General features: G+C 35.8%; 1 protein-coding gene and 2 long non-coding RNA genes across 3 annotated transcripts; 2 read left to right on the forward strand and 1 right to left on the reverse strand.

Moving 5' to 3' along the window:
* Positions 1 to 911: 911 nt before the first annotated feature.
* Positions 912 to 4,065, forward strand: LOC108849902 (phosphoenolpyruvate carboxykinase (ATP) 1-like). The gene is made up of 9 exons (XM_056996053.1): positions 912 to 1,232; positions 1,631 to 1,981; positions 2,105 to 2,189; positions 2,266 to 2,366; positions 2,452 to 2,516; positions 2,564 to 2,737; positions 2,831 to 2,896; positions 3,112 to 3,632; positions 3,725 to 4,065. Exons 1-9 carry the CDS (start codon positions 973 to 975, stop codon positions 3,866 to 3,868), a joined length of 1,767 nt encoding a protein of 588 aa, XP_056852033.1. The 5' UTR covers positions 912 to 972; the 3' UTR covers positions 3,869 to 4,065.
* Positions 4,066 to 7,025: 2,960 nt separating this feature from the next.
* LOC108849463 (uncharacterized) lies at positions 7,026 to 8,625 on the forward strand. The gene is made up of 2 exons (XR_001949200.2): positions 7,026 to 8,132; positions 8,409 to 8,625. It is a non-coding gene; the product is annotated as an uncharacterized LOC108849463 (long non-coding RNA).
* A 735-nt stretch (positions 8,626 to 9,360) lies between these two features.
* LOC108855810 (uncharacterized) lies at positions 9,361 to 13,480 on the reverse strand. Its single transcript, XR_001950125.2, has 2 exons — positions 10,171 to 13,480; positions 9,361 to 9,730 (listed from the first exon to the last, which is right to left on the reverse strand). It is a non-coding gene; the product is annotated as an uncharacterized LOC108855810 (long non-coding RNA).
* Positions 13,481 to 13,499: the final 19 nt, after the last annotated feature.

Consider the following 13,499-nt stretch of genomic DNA (forward strand, 5'->3'; position numbering starts at 1 on the left):
TGGGAAGATGTGGCACAACTTAGATTAGCAAGAAGCCAAGAACCACATAGAATAGGCATCTCAAAATAGATGAAGATACTAATTTTTCAAAAACGTATATTAATATGATATTACATACAAAAATGCATAGAACTAAAAATAAAATAAAAGTTAGACTGATTGACATATATAAAGAGAAAAAGGAAATCAAATGGTTTATAACTGTAAATGCACTCTCACCTTATGATATAACTTTTGAAGATGATATTTACTTTTTTTTTTTTGAAACTCAGATGATATTTACTTTTAATCCAAAATTTAGAAAACCAATAGGGTTGGGCCAGTGGTTCTGACTGCGGACGGTCTCTGAAAAATTTAGTTCGGCGTTTTTGATTCGACACCCATTAGTTACCCGAGCTTTTTAAAAAAAAATCACTTGTTGTGGATTTCGGAGGGATTGTCCTGGATTTAAGGTCTGGAAACCCTACGGTTAATAAGAAAAAAAAACTAAATTTTAGAATCAAAACTTCACAAACGAAAATAGTTAATATCCAAACTCTGAGGAATGTGTACCAACTACATGAATTTTAACCGTAAAATAGCATCTGTTGTGTTGACAAAAAATAAGTACCGATGGGATTTTATTTTCTATTAATAAATCTCGTATATTTTTTACCATATACTAAATAGATAAAATCAAATTAAATTATCTTACATATATCGAGTGGGACCCATAATAAATAGTAGACCCATCTTTAACATACATTAACCATAGTTAACTCTTGTTTTACAAAAATCCAACAGTTAGCTCTCTAAACCAATGTGTTTCAAAAAAAAAAGTGTTTCAAAAAAAAAAAGCTCTCTAAACCAATAACCACAGTTAAATGTTAACCATGGTTCTAAAAATCAAACCTTTAAAAGGCACACTTTCGCTTCGAATCATTTCATCATCTCTTCTATCAGTTCTCTCGTAAGCAGCACAAACAGGAAAAGATGTCGCCCGGTAACGGAAACGCTAACGGTGACGGAGGATTTAGCTTCCCAAAAGGACCAGCGATACCGAAGATAACGACGGGAGCTAAAAGGGATAACAAAATATGCAACGACGACAGTGGTCCGACTGTGAAGGCGACGACGCTCGATGAGCTTCACTCTTTACAGAAGAAGCGTTCTGCTCCCACCACTCCTATTAACCAAAGCGGCGCTGCCTTCTCCGAGGAGGAGCGTCAAAAGATTCAGCTTCAGTCTATCAGGTAATAATTATCACTTGTATAGTTGTATGATATATTGATCCTTATTCACGAAGATTATTTGGACGTAACAAGTTCTATAAATATGTTCTGTCTTTTTAAAAAAAAATCAAGAAAATATTTTATATCGAATTAATCAAGATATTGAATTTTCATGTCAATCGACGTTTTCTTAAGAAAGAAGAACAAAATCAAGAGTTTTCCTTTTCATTGTTGGAATTGAATTGTCTTTTAGCTAGATATATTTATATTTAATTTATTATTTTTTCGAACGTAAGCACTAAACTTGTTTTTAAAGATAACATAATGACACTATTAACCAGAAAAAATATGTAACGTATACATGACCGTGGTATAAACTGACACGTAGATAATAAGATTAATGTCAATGGGTGACACAGTGCATCGTTGGCGTCGCTGACGAGAGAATCAGGACCCAAAGTGGTGAGAGGAGACCCGGCGGAGAAGAAAGCCGACGGCTCCACTACTCCGGCGTACGCACACGGCCAGCATCCTTCCATCTTTTCTCCGGCGTTGGGAGCCGTCAGTGATAGCTCCTTGAAGTTCACCCACGTTCTCTACAACCTTTCTCCTGCAGAGCTCTACGAGCAAGCTATCAAGTACGAGAAAGGTTCGTTCATCACCTCCAATGGAGCCTTGGCTACGCTTTCCGGTGCCAAAACTGGTCGTGCTCCGAGGGATAAGCGTGTCGTTAGAGATGCGACTACAGAAGACGAGCTTTGGTGGGGAAAGTGAGTATCCTCTGTTTTTAACTCTGTTTTCGTTACTCTGTTTTATCCTCTGTTTTCGAAACTCTGTTTCAGATGTATGATTAAATCATCAAAGATTTGATCTTTTTCGAAATTTTGATTCAGGGGTTCGCCAAACATCGAGATGGATGAACATACCTTCACGGTGAACAGAGAAAGAGCCGTTGATTACTTGAACTCCTTGGAGAAGGTATAAACTTTGAATCAGCCTCTGTGATCTTTAGCGGTTGATGAACTTGTTGTTACTGTTTGGGGTTGTTGTATAGGTGTTTGTGAATGATCAGTTCTTGAACTGGGACCCGGAGAACAGAATCAAAGTCAGGATTGTCTCAGCTAGAGCTTACCATTCTCTCTTTATGCACAACATGTAAGTCAAAAAAAAACCCATCCTTCATTGTTTCTTCTGTAACATTGTGTCCCTCTTAAGTGGATAAATTGGTGAGGATGGCAAGTGTATCCGGCCAACACCGGAGGAGCTTGAGAGCTTCGGTGCTCCAGACTTCACCAAACACACCATGTTTATGGCGAGATAGGTCTATTATGAATGTTGTTTGTTTTTTTCAGGGACCGGGAAGACGACGCTGTCTACTGATCACAACAGGTATCTGATTGGAGATGATGAGCATTGCTGGACAGAGACTGGTGTTTCGAACATTGAGGGTGGATGCTATGCCAAGTGCGTTGATCTTTCAAGGGAGAAGGAGCCTGATATCTGGAACGCCATCAAGTTTGGAACAGGTAATAAATACACAATACATAAAGAACTGTTTCAAGAAAAAAAAACTCAATTCAGTGATATAACAATAGGGTTCTGATTTAATATCTCTGCAGTTCTTGAAAATGTTGTGTTTGATGAACATACTAGAGAAGTGGATTACTCTGATAAATCCGTTACAGGTAAAACAAATTGTGTCTTTCGTTTATCTTCTTCCTTACTATAAACAGAATGATCATCACCGGAGGTTAGCTCAACTGGAAACGACCCCTGACTTTTGTGTTAGAGGTCTCCTGTTCGAGTGACCTCCAGTACAAAACTAATATTACATGTAGTGGTTCCTTGTGGTATTTGAAAAAAAAAAGAGTGATCATTGTCTATTCTCCTTGCTTTGCAGAGAACACACGTGCTGCATACCCGATTGAGTTCATACCAAACCCGAAAATGCCTTGCGTTGGTCCACACCCGAAGAACGTGATACTTCTGGCATGTGATGCCTTTGGTGTTCTCCCGCCTGTGAGCAAGCTGAACCTGGCGCAAACCATGTACCACTTCATTAGTGGTTACACTGCTCTGGTTGCTGGAACAGAGGACGGGATCAAGGAGCCAACAGCGACGTTCTCAGCATGCTTCGGTGCAGCAGCTTTCATAATGCTGCATCCTACAAAATATGCAGCTATGTTAGCCGAGAAGATGAAGACGCAAGGTGCTACTGGATGGCTCGTTAACACTGGCTGGTCTGGTGGCAGCTACGGTGTTGGAAACAGGATCAAGCTTGCATATACTAGGAAGATCATCGATGCAATCCATTCGGGGAGCTTGTTGAATGCCAACTACAAGAAAACCGATATCTTTGGGTTTGAAATCCCAACTGAGATTGAAGGGATACCTTCAGAGATCTTGGATCCTGTAAACTCGGTTAGTTTCTGCAAAATCTTGAAATCTCTTGTTTTTTAGAATGTTAGTAACAGACTGAATCATGTGTGTTGGTTTTAATGAAAAATTTGCAGTGGTCTGATAAGAAAGCACATAAGGAAACTCTGTTGAAGCCGGGAGGTTTGTTTAAGAAGAACTTTGAGACGTTTGCTAATCATAAGATTGGTGTGGATGGTAAGCTTACCGAGGAGATTCTCGCTGCTGGTCCCATCTTTTAGAGAAGACTATGATGATGTCGAAAGAGAAAAACAATTATGAAATAAATAAGACTTGTGTTCTTGTCGTGTAAGAAATATATTCATATGAAGTGGTCTCTCAAGCAAAAGGAACTTCCATAACGTGTTGGTTATGACTTATGAACCATATATGTAATTTGCTTCATCTATTGTTGTTTATTGAAGTTGGACTTTTGTCATTTTTGCGTCAGACTCATACAAAGAGTCTTCTGTTTATTTTACGTGAAAAATAAATAAATGAGAAATTGTTTTAATCTTACAACAAGTAAACATACTGTATATAAATGTCGGTTCATCTGAGCATGATTATGCCAAACGGGTAGGATAATGTGATGAGTAATCAAATAGTAATTTGACAACCATTGAAGCAAGCAAACCCCATCAGTTGAAGAAGAAGAAAATGTCAGAAAAAGATGAAGAGGGTTGTGAATGAAGAGAAATGGTGCCAGAGAATGACAGCATGGAGAGACCAATTCAGGTTAGAAACCGTTTGCTAAATTCATCAAATTACACAAAATCTATTCATCATTCATTTGAAATAGTTTATCAACTACGACAAATTAAAATAAAAAGACAAAGATCACACGCCAAGATTGCAGTATTGACTCTTAAATGATTATACATTAATAATATTTCTGGTAAAACAACATAAGAACATGTCGTGGTAAGATCTTCGTGTCTTTGGAGAACAACAAGAGAGTCTTTTCATGGCTCTAAAATAACAAATAATGAACCGGTGTTTGATATAATCAAACACCACGTTATCAATTAACTATTGCATATTTTCTATCAATATATTTCTAATTAACAAAATGTATGGAACAAATTATAAGAATTAACTTGGATAGTTTTTAATTTTTTATGTTTGAAATCATCAAATGATTATTGTTGCGACTTGTGCATTTTACAAGAAATTTAATATCAGACGGAAGAAGTGAAAACAAAAACACACAATAACGAAGGCAGATCGAGAGACTAATTCAAATTAGAAAAACATTATTTGACTGGTTACATAGATTGATTCAAGAAGAAGAGATTATAAATATGGAGAGATTCGAATGAATGGAGGATAATATTGCAAAACACCATTAGAATTTTCCTCTCTTTTATCTTAACAAAAAAAAATGGATGGCGCAGATAGACCAAATTTCACAGAGAGATGCCGTCTTTCTGATCCTCTCTTTCCTCACTCGCTTCGCCGTCGAGACAATCCTCCTTCTTCTGAGTGCTTTAGGTGCGGACCACTACGTTATGAATTTGAAGAAGGTGGCTGGCATTACTACTGCGATATATGCAAGGTCGTGTTCCACAACGACAACTGTCACGTGCTTCCGCAGGGTATGAGGCATCCTCATCACCCAAACCACACTCTCAACACGGCCATTCAATATTCAGAAACTGAAATCTTTTCATTCAACAGAAATTTGTTTGAAATCAGCATGTTCTTGGCGGTTGTGGCACCCATACTGATACATGACAGAAGTTTTGAGATTGACTCCGACAAGACTTGTGATTGGTGTAAAGAAAAGCTCGGCAGAATGTTTCACCACTGTCATGAATGTAATTTCAGTATGGGCATTTGTTGCATCTGGAAAGATCCTCCTTTTAAGATCACAACTCCGAGGAGCCATCACCATTCTCTCACATTTTTTTATAACCCAATTTCATTACCATGCAATGTTTGTGGGTTGGGGGACAACAAAGAGCCACGTTACGCTTGTATCTCATGCAACTACTTAGTTCATAAAAGTTGTATCGACCGTCCACAAGTTAAAGTGATCAAGCTAACACAGTTTCAACGACGTCTCTTACCAATATGGGGTTTATTTTTACAGTTATCTCTTTGTGTGCATATTATTCTTTTGTCTAAAATATTTCTTCCTGCTTCCGGCAACCGTTATGTGGAGTTTGTCGTAGATGCGTTGCTGGCAAGCATTAGCTATGTTATTGCAACAAGGGCTCTTTCTATCTAGCGTACTCGATATGTGCATTCCAAAGTCCAAAAGATATATGGGATGCAAAAAATAAAAGGAATACCTGAATAATCTAATAATCTAATTAAAATAGTGTGGGGCCATATGAAGAGGTTTGTCGCAGTTTAATTATTTGAGTCACGAACATCATCGTTGGACGAAGATGGACTCGATCATGATGCAAATAAGCAGTGTGAGCATCCAGTATATTTGTTAATTCTGATGGTTTAGTGTGTTTTTTTTTATGAGTTTATGGTCTTGTAATATATATACAATTTGATCAATTTCTGTAGATTTTGATTTTAATATTACTAGATAGTAAGACTTGCCTTTGGGTTGATTCCTGTACTGATGATAACAGCTATGATCAAACCGTAAATACCTAAGACACCACCGGAACAATTGACTTCATTACAAGTTCTGGTCTCATCACACCCATCGATGCCATACCAACCACGCTCTTTGCTGTCCGTACGTTGCTCCCATACATGAAAAGAAAACCGGATAATCCGATCGGATTGGTTGAGATCAAAACTAAATCGTGGATGTTAAGGGAATGTGCAGTATCTTGCCTTTGACAATGACCTGAAGAAAAATCTGAGTCTTATTTTGAAAAGACTCACCCACGACCCTCTTCTAATCACAAGGTTTCGTAAAATCAAGAAACAGCGTGGCTTGACATTAACCTAGGTTGCTTCCTTAGACTTTAATTGATGATGTCTAATTCAGCGAATTTGGTATATAGAAGCATAACAGTTCTAGGTCCTCTGGCGTCAAATTGTAAACTCGCTTGTCCCAAAACGTGCCCATAAATTCCTACCCTACCTTCGCGTGAAACAAAATACGGCGTTTGCGAGGTGTGCCATAGAAGAGACGTTCGCTGAGCGACTACCGTGCATCATATGTAAAATCAGGGAGCGTGTATATATACATGTATAGATCAGAGAAGTGTAATTTAAGGGTTGTGATGTGTGAGGATAAAACAATTCGGAGAAAGACACTATATACAGTACATATATAATATATTGATCAAAGAGGTGTGATACCAAAGAGGTGTGATTTAAAGGTCGCATTGTTGGAGGATGAAACGATTAGAGGAAAGAAGTTTACAAAAAAAAAACGATTAGAGGAAAGACGGTTAAATACGACAATTGTTGATGACGTAAGCCACTCAAAGCCAGATAATTTTCTGTCCGTTAGATCAAAAATAAGGAACAAACATGACTGTTGGATTTAATTTTTTTTTTCCTATAAAAAAAAGATGATGTCAGATTCTGTTTGCTATTATATATAGATTACCATTAAAATATATAAGTAATTGTTTTTCTTATTTAACCAAAAAAGAACAAAAAAAATCATTCCTCTTCTTTCTGTGATTCCTCTGTTTGACCAGTTTTGTTTTTTTTTTTCTCTTTATCCAACTCTGTTATTGAAGTGTCATCCATCCTCTGTTTCCTTTATATCAGAAACTGGTTTGCTTTGCTCGTTGCCAGATTCAGTCTTGCTTTCATCAGTTTTGTATTCGTCAATCTTTTTTTTTTTGTAAAAAGTATTCGTCAATCTTCTGCTATGTGTTTGTGATAGATTCTTCGGATATTATTTAGAATCTATCAGTTTGAAGACGAATCAGAACTTCTTCTATGTTCTAGTACGGTTTAAATTCTTATCTTATCAAAGATCCATCTGAAATATTTTTTTTTTTGGATAACTGTTTTCACTAAAACTTAAAATCTCAGACTACACGAAAAGTTTTTAGGGCTGCAAGTATAAAACAAAAAATTTACGTCTATGGGTTTATAATTACAGCACGGATCATTTATTGCTATTAGGACACTTTTTCTTAATGGGATACATGTTTGGTTATCTATTAGTTATATGCTAACCAATAAGTCAAAACTTAGTTTCCTTTCTCTCTCCTCTCTCTTTTTCTATTCCATATCTCTTCGCTTCTATCTCACTTTTCCAATTATCATCTTTTTCTTTCTCCCACTCTCGGTTTCAGATCTGACCTCATGAAAAATTATTGAATCCAATTTTTGGCCAAATATGCCAAAATTATCACTGTTTCTCACCACCAATCTATCCGACATCGCGTTATCAGTTTAATCTTCACTGCAGCGACTTTGCTCGTGTCAAGAACGAAGCTCCTCCTCCGACGAGAAACAATAGCGTCTTTTGCATTAAAACAGAGGAGAGAGAAAAAAATCAAAAAGTTGATTTATCTGTTCTACCGAGAGAGAGAGCTCTTAGGCTTTTGGTACAAAGAACTCATGGTAAGTTTAGGTTTTTGTTTCTATGTAATCTTTTTTATCAGGATGTAATTTGTGTTTAAACCTTCTAAGGTTTCTCTCTTTGGGGTTTGGATTGGGCAAATCGCCCATGGTTAGTTTCTAATCTGAATTATTTTTCTGTAACCCAGTAATAAATTTTTGAGTTTTCAGCTACATGAGCTGTTGTTTTTTTTCTGAACCTAATAGGTTTTCATTGTTCGGGATCTTTTCTAGAAAGAAAGATTCATGTGTTCTCATTATGTTTTTCACTATTTGCAGGCCAGGTCCTTTGGGTTCTTCGTTAGTGGATGATGCACGTCTAGCCATTTCCAGAATATCACGGTTTCTCCAGTGATAAAACAAATTCTTCATGTGTTTATGCAAACCTTTTGTGAATTAGTGTACCTATGGACACTCAAAATTATGTGTACATGTGGACGGTCAAAATATGTGTACATGTTGAAGTTATCAAAATAGAAAACTACTCTTATCAAAATATTTCAATCGTTTGTGTGACTTGGTACGTATTTTGACAAACAAAGTTATAGAAAGATAACTATATAAGTGTAGTCAGAGCTTTGAATTATTTAAGATTAAAAATTTCTGATTCAATAAATCTTATCATTTCTTGCCCATGATAGACATTGGCAAGCGCAAGTATATGCACACAATGCACATGTGACCGATCAAAAATATTTAGTTACTTGTGTACATGTATATATGTTTAGTAACCAGTGTACACATGGATATACGATCTAGTGTACCCATGGATAAATACATTTATGTGTACACGACCTTGTAGTTGTACATGTGTACATAAGCTGGCCACAGTTCATACCTATTCGATAGCACACTGAACACTGTCCACAGTTTGTAGATGTATACATAAGATGGCTACAGTTCATACTTCTTCCATAGCACACTGAATATGTTTATTTGGAATTTTTCTAGACCGTGAGACAATTAATGCTGATTAAAAGTTTAAACCTTTATACGTAGAAACTCTCTAGAATCTGTAGAATGAACTTGGTATAGATAGTTGTGTATTTAATGGGATCAGTCCATATTATGTGTACACATTTAACTTATCAAAACAATTTGAGACCACTATTATCAAAAATTCCAATCGTTTGTGTACGTGTAGGCTATAAAAAGCTACAAAAATGTGAGTGAAATCAGAGCTTTTCATTATTAAAATGTGAGCTATGCATCAATACATACACAGACAACATAACAAACATCAGAACTTATTAAGAAATCAGGGCGTACAAAGTTCACACAACCACATGTACAAGAAAAAAATGTCACAAATATACCAGTTTACAGACGCGTACAAATGTACATATAAAACATTGTACGCATAATACAACCTAGCATAACACATGTAAACGTAAACATGTACACAAATCACACCTCCTCACTGGCAACCTGGAAAGGTTTCCAAAGCACGACCCCAGGAGCTGTTTCATTTCGCCAATACCTTCAAGCAGAACCCAAAAACATTCCAGTAATGGCTAAAAAAGACTCATCCACTACGTGTTCTTTTCCCGGCCGCCGAATGAACGCCGTCAAGTCCTCCGCGTCACCGGGGTTCTGTTCCTCTGCATTGTTCCAAAATCAAACAAGAAATTAGACTAGGCGAAATGTAAAAAGACAAACGGATTCATATTCTAACTAACAAAAGGAGACCTAAAACTATATGAAACCAAATCTATTTGTAAAACTACAGAACTTGTACGATTAACAAAAGGAGACCTAAAACTATATGAAACCACACAGATTGTGACATGAACATATAAAGGTACAAAAAAGTTCAAGTCTTTCTTCACATCAATTTTCCTCTCATATACGACTGAGAAAAGAAGCTTCTATAACCGATTTCCAGTGAGGACAAACAAAATCTACCATCAGCAACAAAAAATAGGGTGCGGGGGAGAGACACTGGCGGATGTAAAGAGAACAAAAACAAAAAAAAACAACAACAAACCCCTATTCTAAATCCAAAAGCGCGACAAGAGACACCGGCAGATGTCCGACTAACCTTTGCCAGCACGACGAGCACTCCCCCTCACCCGGTATCTCAGCGGAATTCATGCAGCAAGTTGCGATCGGTGAAGAATCGAAGATGAATCGAAAATAGAACTGTCATCCTCTGTAATTGTGTTTCACAGTAAAAGATGAGAGAAACTGTGAAAATATCTTTGCGTTTACAATATCTTAATATTAAAAGAAAAAAATGAAACCAATTCTAATTTGAAATTCAAAATTGTAACTAGCCCTAATTGCTCTCACGGACCAAGACAGGCCTAGTTGGGCTTTAGTTGCAAAAAAAATGTTTCAGTATAAAAAAGTGATCTATTGTGGTGCTTAAAGTCAATAAGTGACTTAAAAAGTAAATTTCTCATAAAACAAAACATAGATATCAGGAGTACTGAAATTTCTAAGATAAAAATACAACAAACTTAGAACAAAGCCGAATGAATCGAAACAAGAAATACTGCAAAGTCGGATTGTTGAAATTTAATCACTTTGAATCGTCATGTATCCAATTTAAATCACTGAAACAATAACATGATATAAAAGGTGTATTACTGTAAAGTAATAGAATGAATATATTATTGTGTTGTATTTAATAAGAGAATACAAGATGCATATATATATGGTTAACATTAACATAATGTTAACAATAGATAATGCTAACTTTCCTAAACACTTAATGTAAATATGCTAATAATATCTTGAGATTAACTTGCTCTTCAAGTCTTTGCTTTTAGTTTTGAGGATCTTCATGGGTTTCACAGTCTTCACAATCTTGGTCCGTAAGATACACATCTTTCGGCCCAACATATCTCTAATACTCCTCCGCACGACAAACGTGGGATGCAACACGCAAATCTGCAATCACAAAGCAGACCACGTATGTCGTGGACACTATGTCGAGGAAAACAAATCAGTAGATTCCTTCGGGAATAAACTTCAACTTGGACAAGGAGGATGAAAACTTCAGCTCTTCTTTGGTCTTCACAATGAGAATACATCCCGTGGGCGCAACTGCAGCTCCAAAAAACAATCATCCATGACTTGGACAGTCCATACACCGGACTAAAAAAGAATTGACCTAAGAATTTGAGCGTTCAACTAGAACTCCCCCGTAATGGTTAAACTATAACCAATAAATCTCAAACTATGAGAAAACAACACTTTGAAATATTCTAAACTATAGAATAAATCTCATAAAATTTTGTGAAAACCCTGATCCTATAAAAGAAAACATAAACCTTTGAATCTCTTTGTAATTCTTGCACTCACGAGAACTAAAACCAATAAAAAAGTCCCTTTGACTTAGATAACGTACCAAAACCCTAATAATATTAAGAAGTAACTAAATAATGCAAGAGAACTTCACATATATGTTATCTTCGTCTGGATCGTCTTCGGCATCTTCTTGATCATCGTCAACACCACCGATGATCATACTCATCAAATCTTAAAACTTGCAAAAGCTTTAATTTTGATCCCTAAAAATCGAATGCTCTGATACCATGTAAAGTAGAATACAAGATGCATATATATATGGTTAACATTAACATAATGTTAACAATAGATAATGCCGGAATGGATCCACAAGGATCAACCTGGCTCTGATACCATATTAGATTCAGGTTATTATGGGCTTCCAACTTAAAACCAATTGACAATTAGTGGATTGACTCTAACCTTTTATATATTACTTAATTATTTCTCCAACTAACGATGTGGGACTTTATTCATCAACAATTACCGATGGGGAAAAAACCGCTTGTGTTTGAAAATAGTAGTTTTCCGATATAGCTCAAATAATTTTATCGTCGGCTGACTGGCTGAGCTATGTTATCATACTGAACGAGTACGACAAAAAGTAGGTGGGTAGCATATTAAATCAAATAAGGGAAAGGTAAAATAATACAAAAAAACATAACATTAATTTTGGTTTAAATAGATCTGTTTTACAAAATTTATGAAGCCCGTCAATTTCTTATCCATAGCTCCTAGTTCCATGTGGGTTTGTCCAGTGGGGTGTCCTATAGATTATTTAGACTTCATTTGTTTTGATAACTATCGTTTTCGTCCCAAAAATTTTCATGGTGTATTACATGGTAGCTAAAATGTATATGAAAAAAATTCGATTGAAAAGGTATGAAATGGGCATATCTATATAGAGTAAATTCGCAGTTGAACGCTATTATACAAAGATCATTCATATAATGTCAAACGGGTTTCTCCTAAAAGAACTAGCCAATCAACAGTTACTTTATATTTTCTATGCAAATCACTCTTTTTTTTACAAGATAAAACTTGATTGAAGTTTCGAAACTAAAGTGTCAAGGTGCCAGATATAATTTATTTATCTTACGATGTTTGAGTGAGAAGACGATATAAATAGAGCTGGGGATGTGAACTATTCAACGATTTTTTACCAAAATAAAACTATTGGACGATTTAATAGCAAAATAAAAAACTATTCAACGATTTTACAAAAAAATAAAAATTATTCAAAGACCACGACTTGCGTGGTAATGAAAGCTAATATACATAAATTAAACATAGACATATCCCTACTCTGACGCCTCTCCACATTTTCTTGAAAATTAGAATGTTCATGTACGAGTATAAATACTTCACAGCTACTCTCATCAAAGCAACTAAAAAATCGTGGAAAGTAAACAAGGAACACAGGACTATGAAATAATAATAATAAATCTAAGTATCGAACAACTCTTAGTATGCTAGCAAACCCTTTATCAAAACAAAAAAAACTCTTAGCATGCTACCATAGGGCCGAGAACAAAAGAAATTACGTCATCTCGCTCGCCGCAATCAAATTAAGTCTAGTTAACCATTATATTAAGTTAGGTTTCAACCGTGTGATATCGAGATATACTTTCGGTGTGATACAAAAATACGAAAACTAACTTTATGATCATCTTCGTGAAGCATAGCAGAGGAGTGCAGTGGTGACATGCGTCTGATTGAGATCCCACCGCGTCTATCAGTTCAGTCCGTTGCCAAAATTTATCTGCCTCAATAATTGAGAGAATAAATTTTTTTGATCGCAATATAGTGGAATCAGAATTTTGTTTTCATAGTTACTACAATTCTTCGTATAAATACTTTACTTGGTTAACATGACGCTAAGACAAATATAATAAGTAATTTGATTAGTTTTTACAAAAAAGTATACGAAATAAATCAAATTCAAATAACAAAAAGAGTGAAAGAACAGCAAGATTGGGGAATCAAAACAAGACAAATTCAATGAGTATTATAAAAGATAATAATAACAACAATAATAAGAAAGTGGTAGGTCCAAACAAATTTGAAACGATCGAT

The sequence above is a fragment of the Raphanus sativus genome, unplaced genomic scaffold (assembly GCF_000801105.2).
Source record: "Raphanus sativus cultivar WK10039 unplaced genomic scaffold, ASM80110v3 Scaffold0113, whole genome shotgun sequence".
NCBI classification, from domain to species: Eukaryota; Viridiplantae; Streptophyta; class Magnoliopsida; order Brassicales; family Brassicaceae; genus Raphanus; species Raphanus sativus.

Excerpts from the sequence above, each read along its gene's own strand:
- LOC108849902 (XM_056996053.1), top strand. The coding sequence starts at position 973 with ATGTCGCCCGGTAACGGAAACGCTAACGGTGACGGAGGATTTAGCTTC. Across the intron at positions 1,982-2,104 it reads GACGAGCTTTGGTGGGGAAA|GGGTTCGCCAAACATCGAGA; the intron begins GTGAGTATCCTC and ends ATTTTGATTCAG. Across the intron at positions 2,738-2,830 it reads CGCCATCAAGTTTGGAACAG|TTCTTGAAAATGTTGTGTTT; the intron begins GTAATAAATACA and ends ATATCTCTGCAG.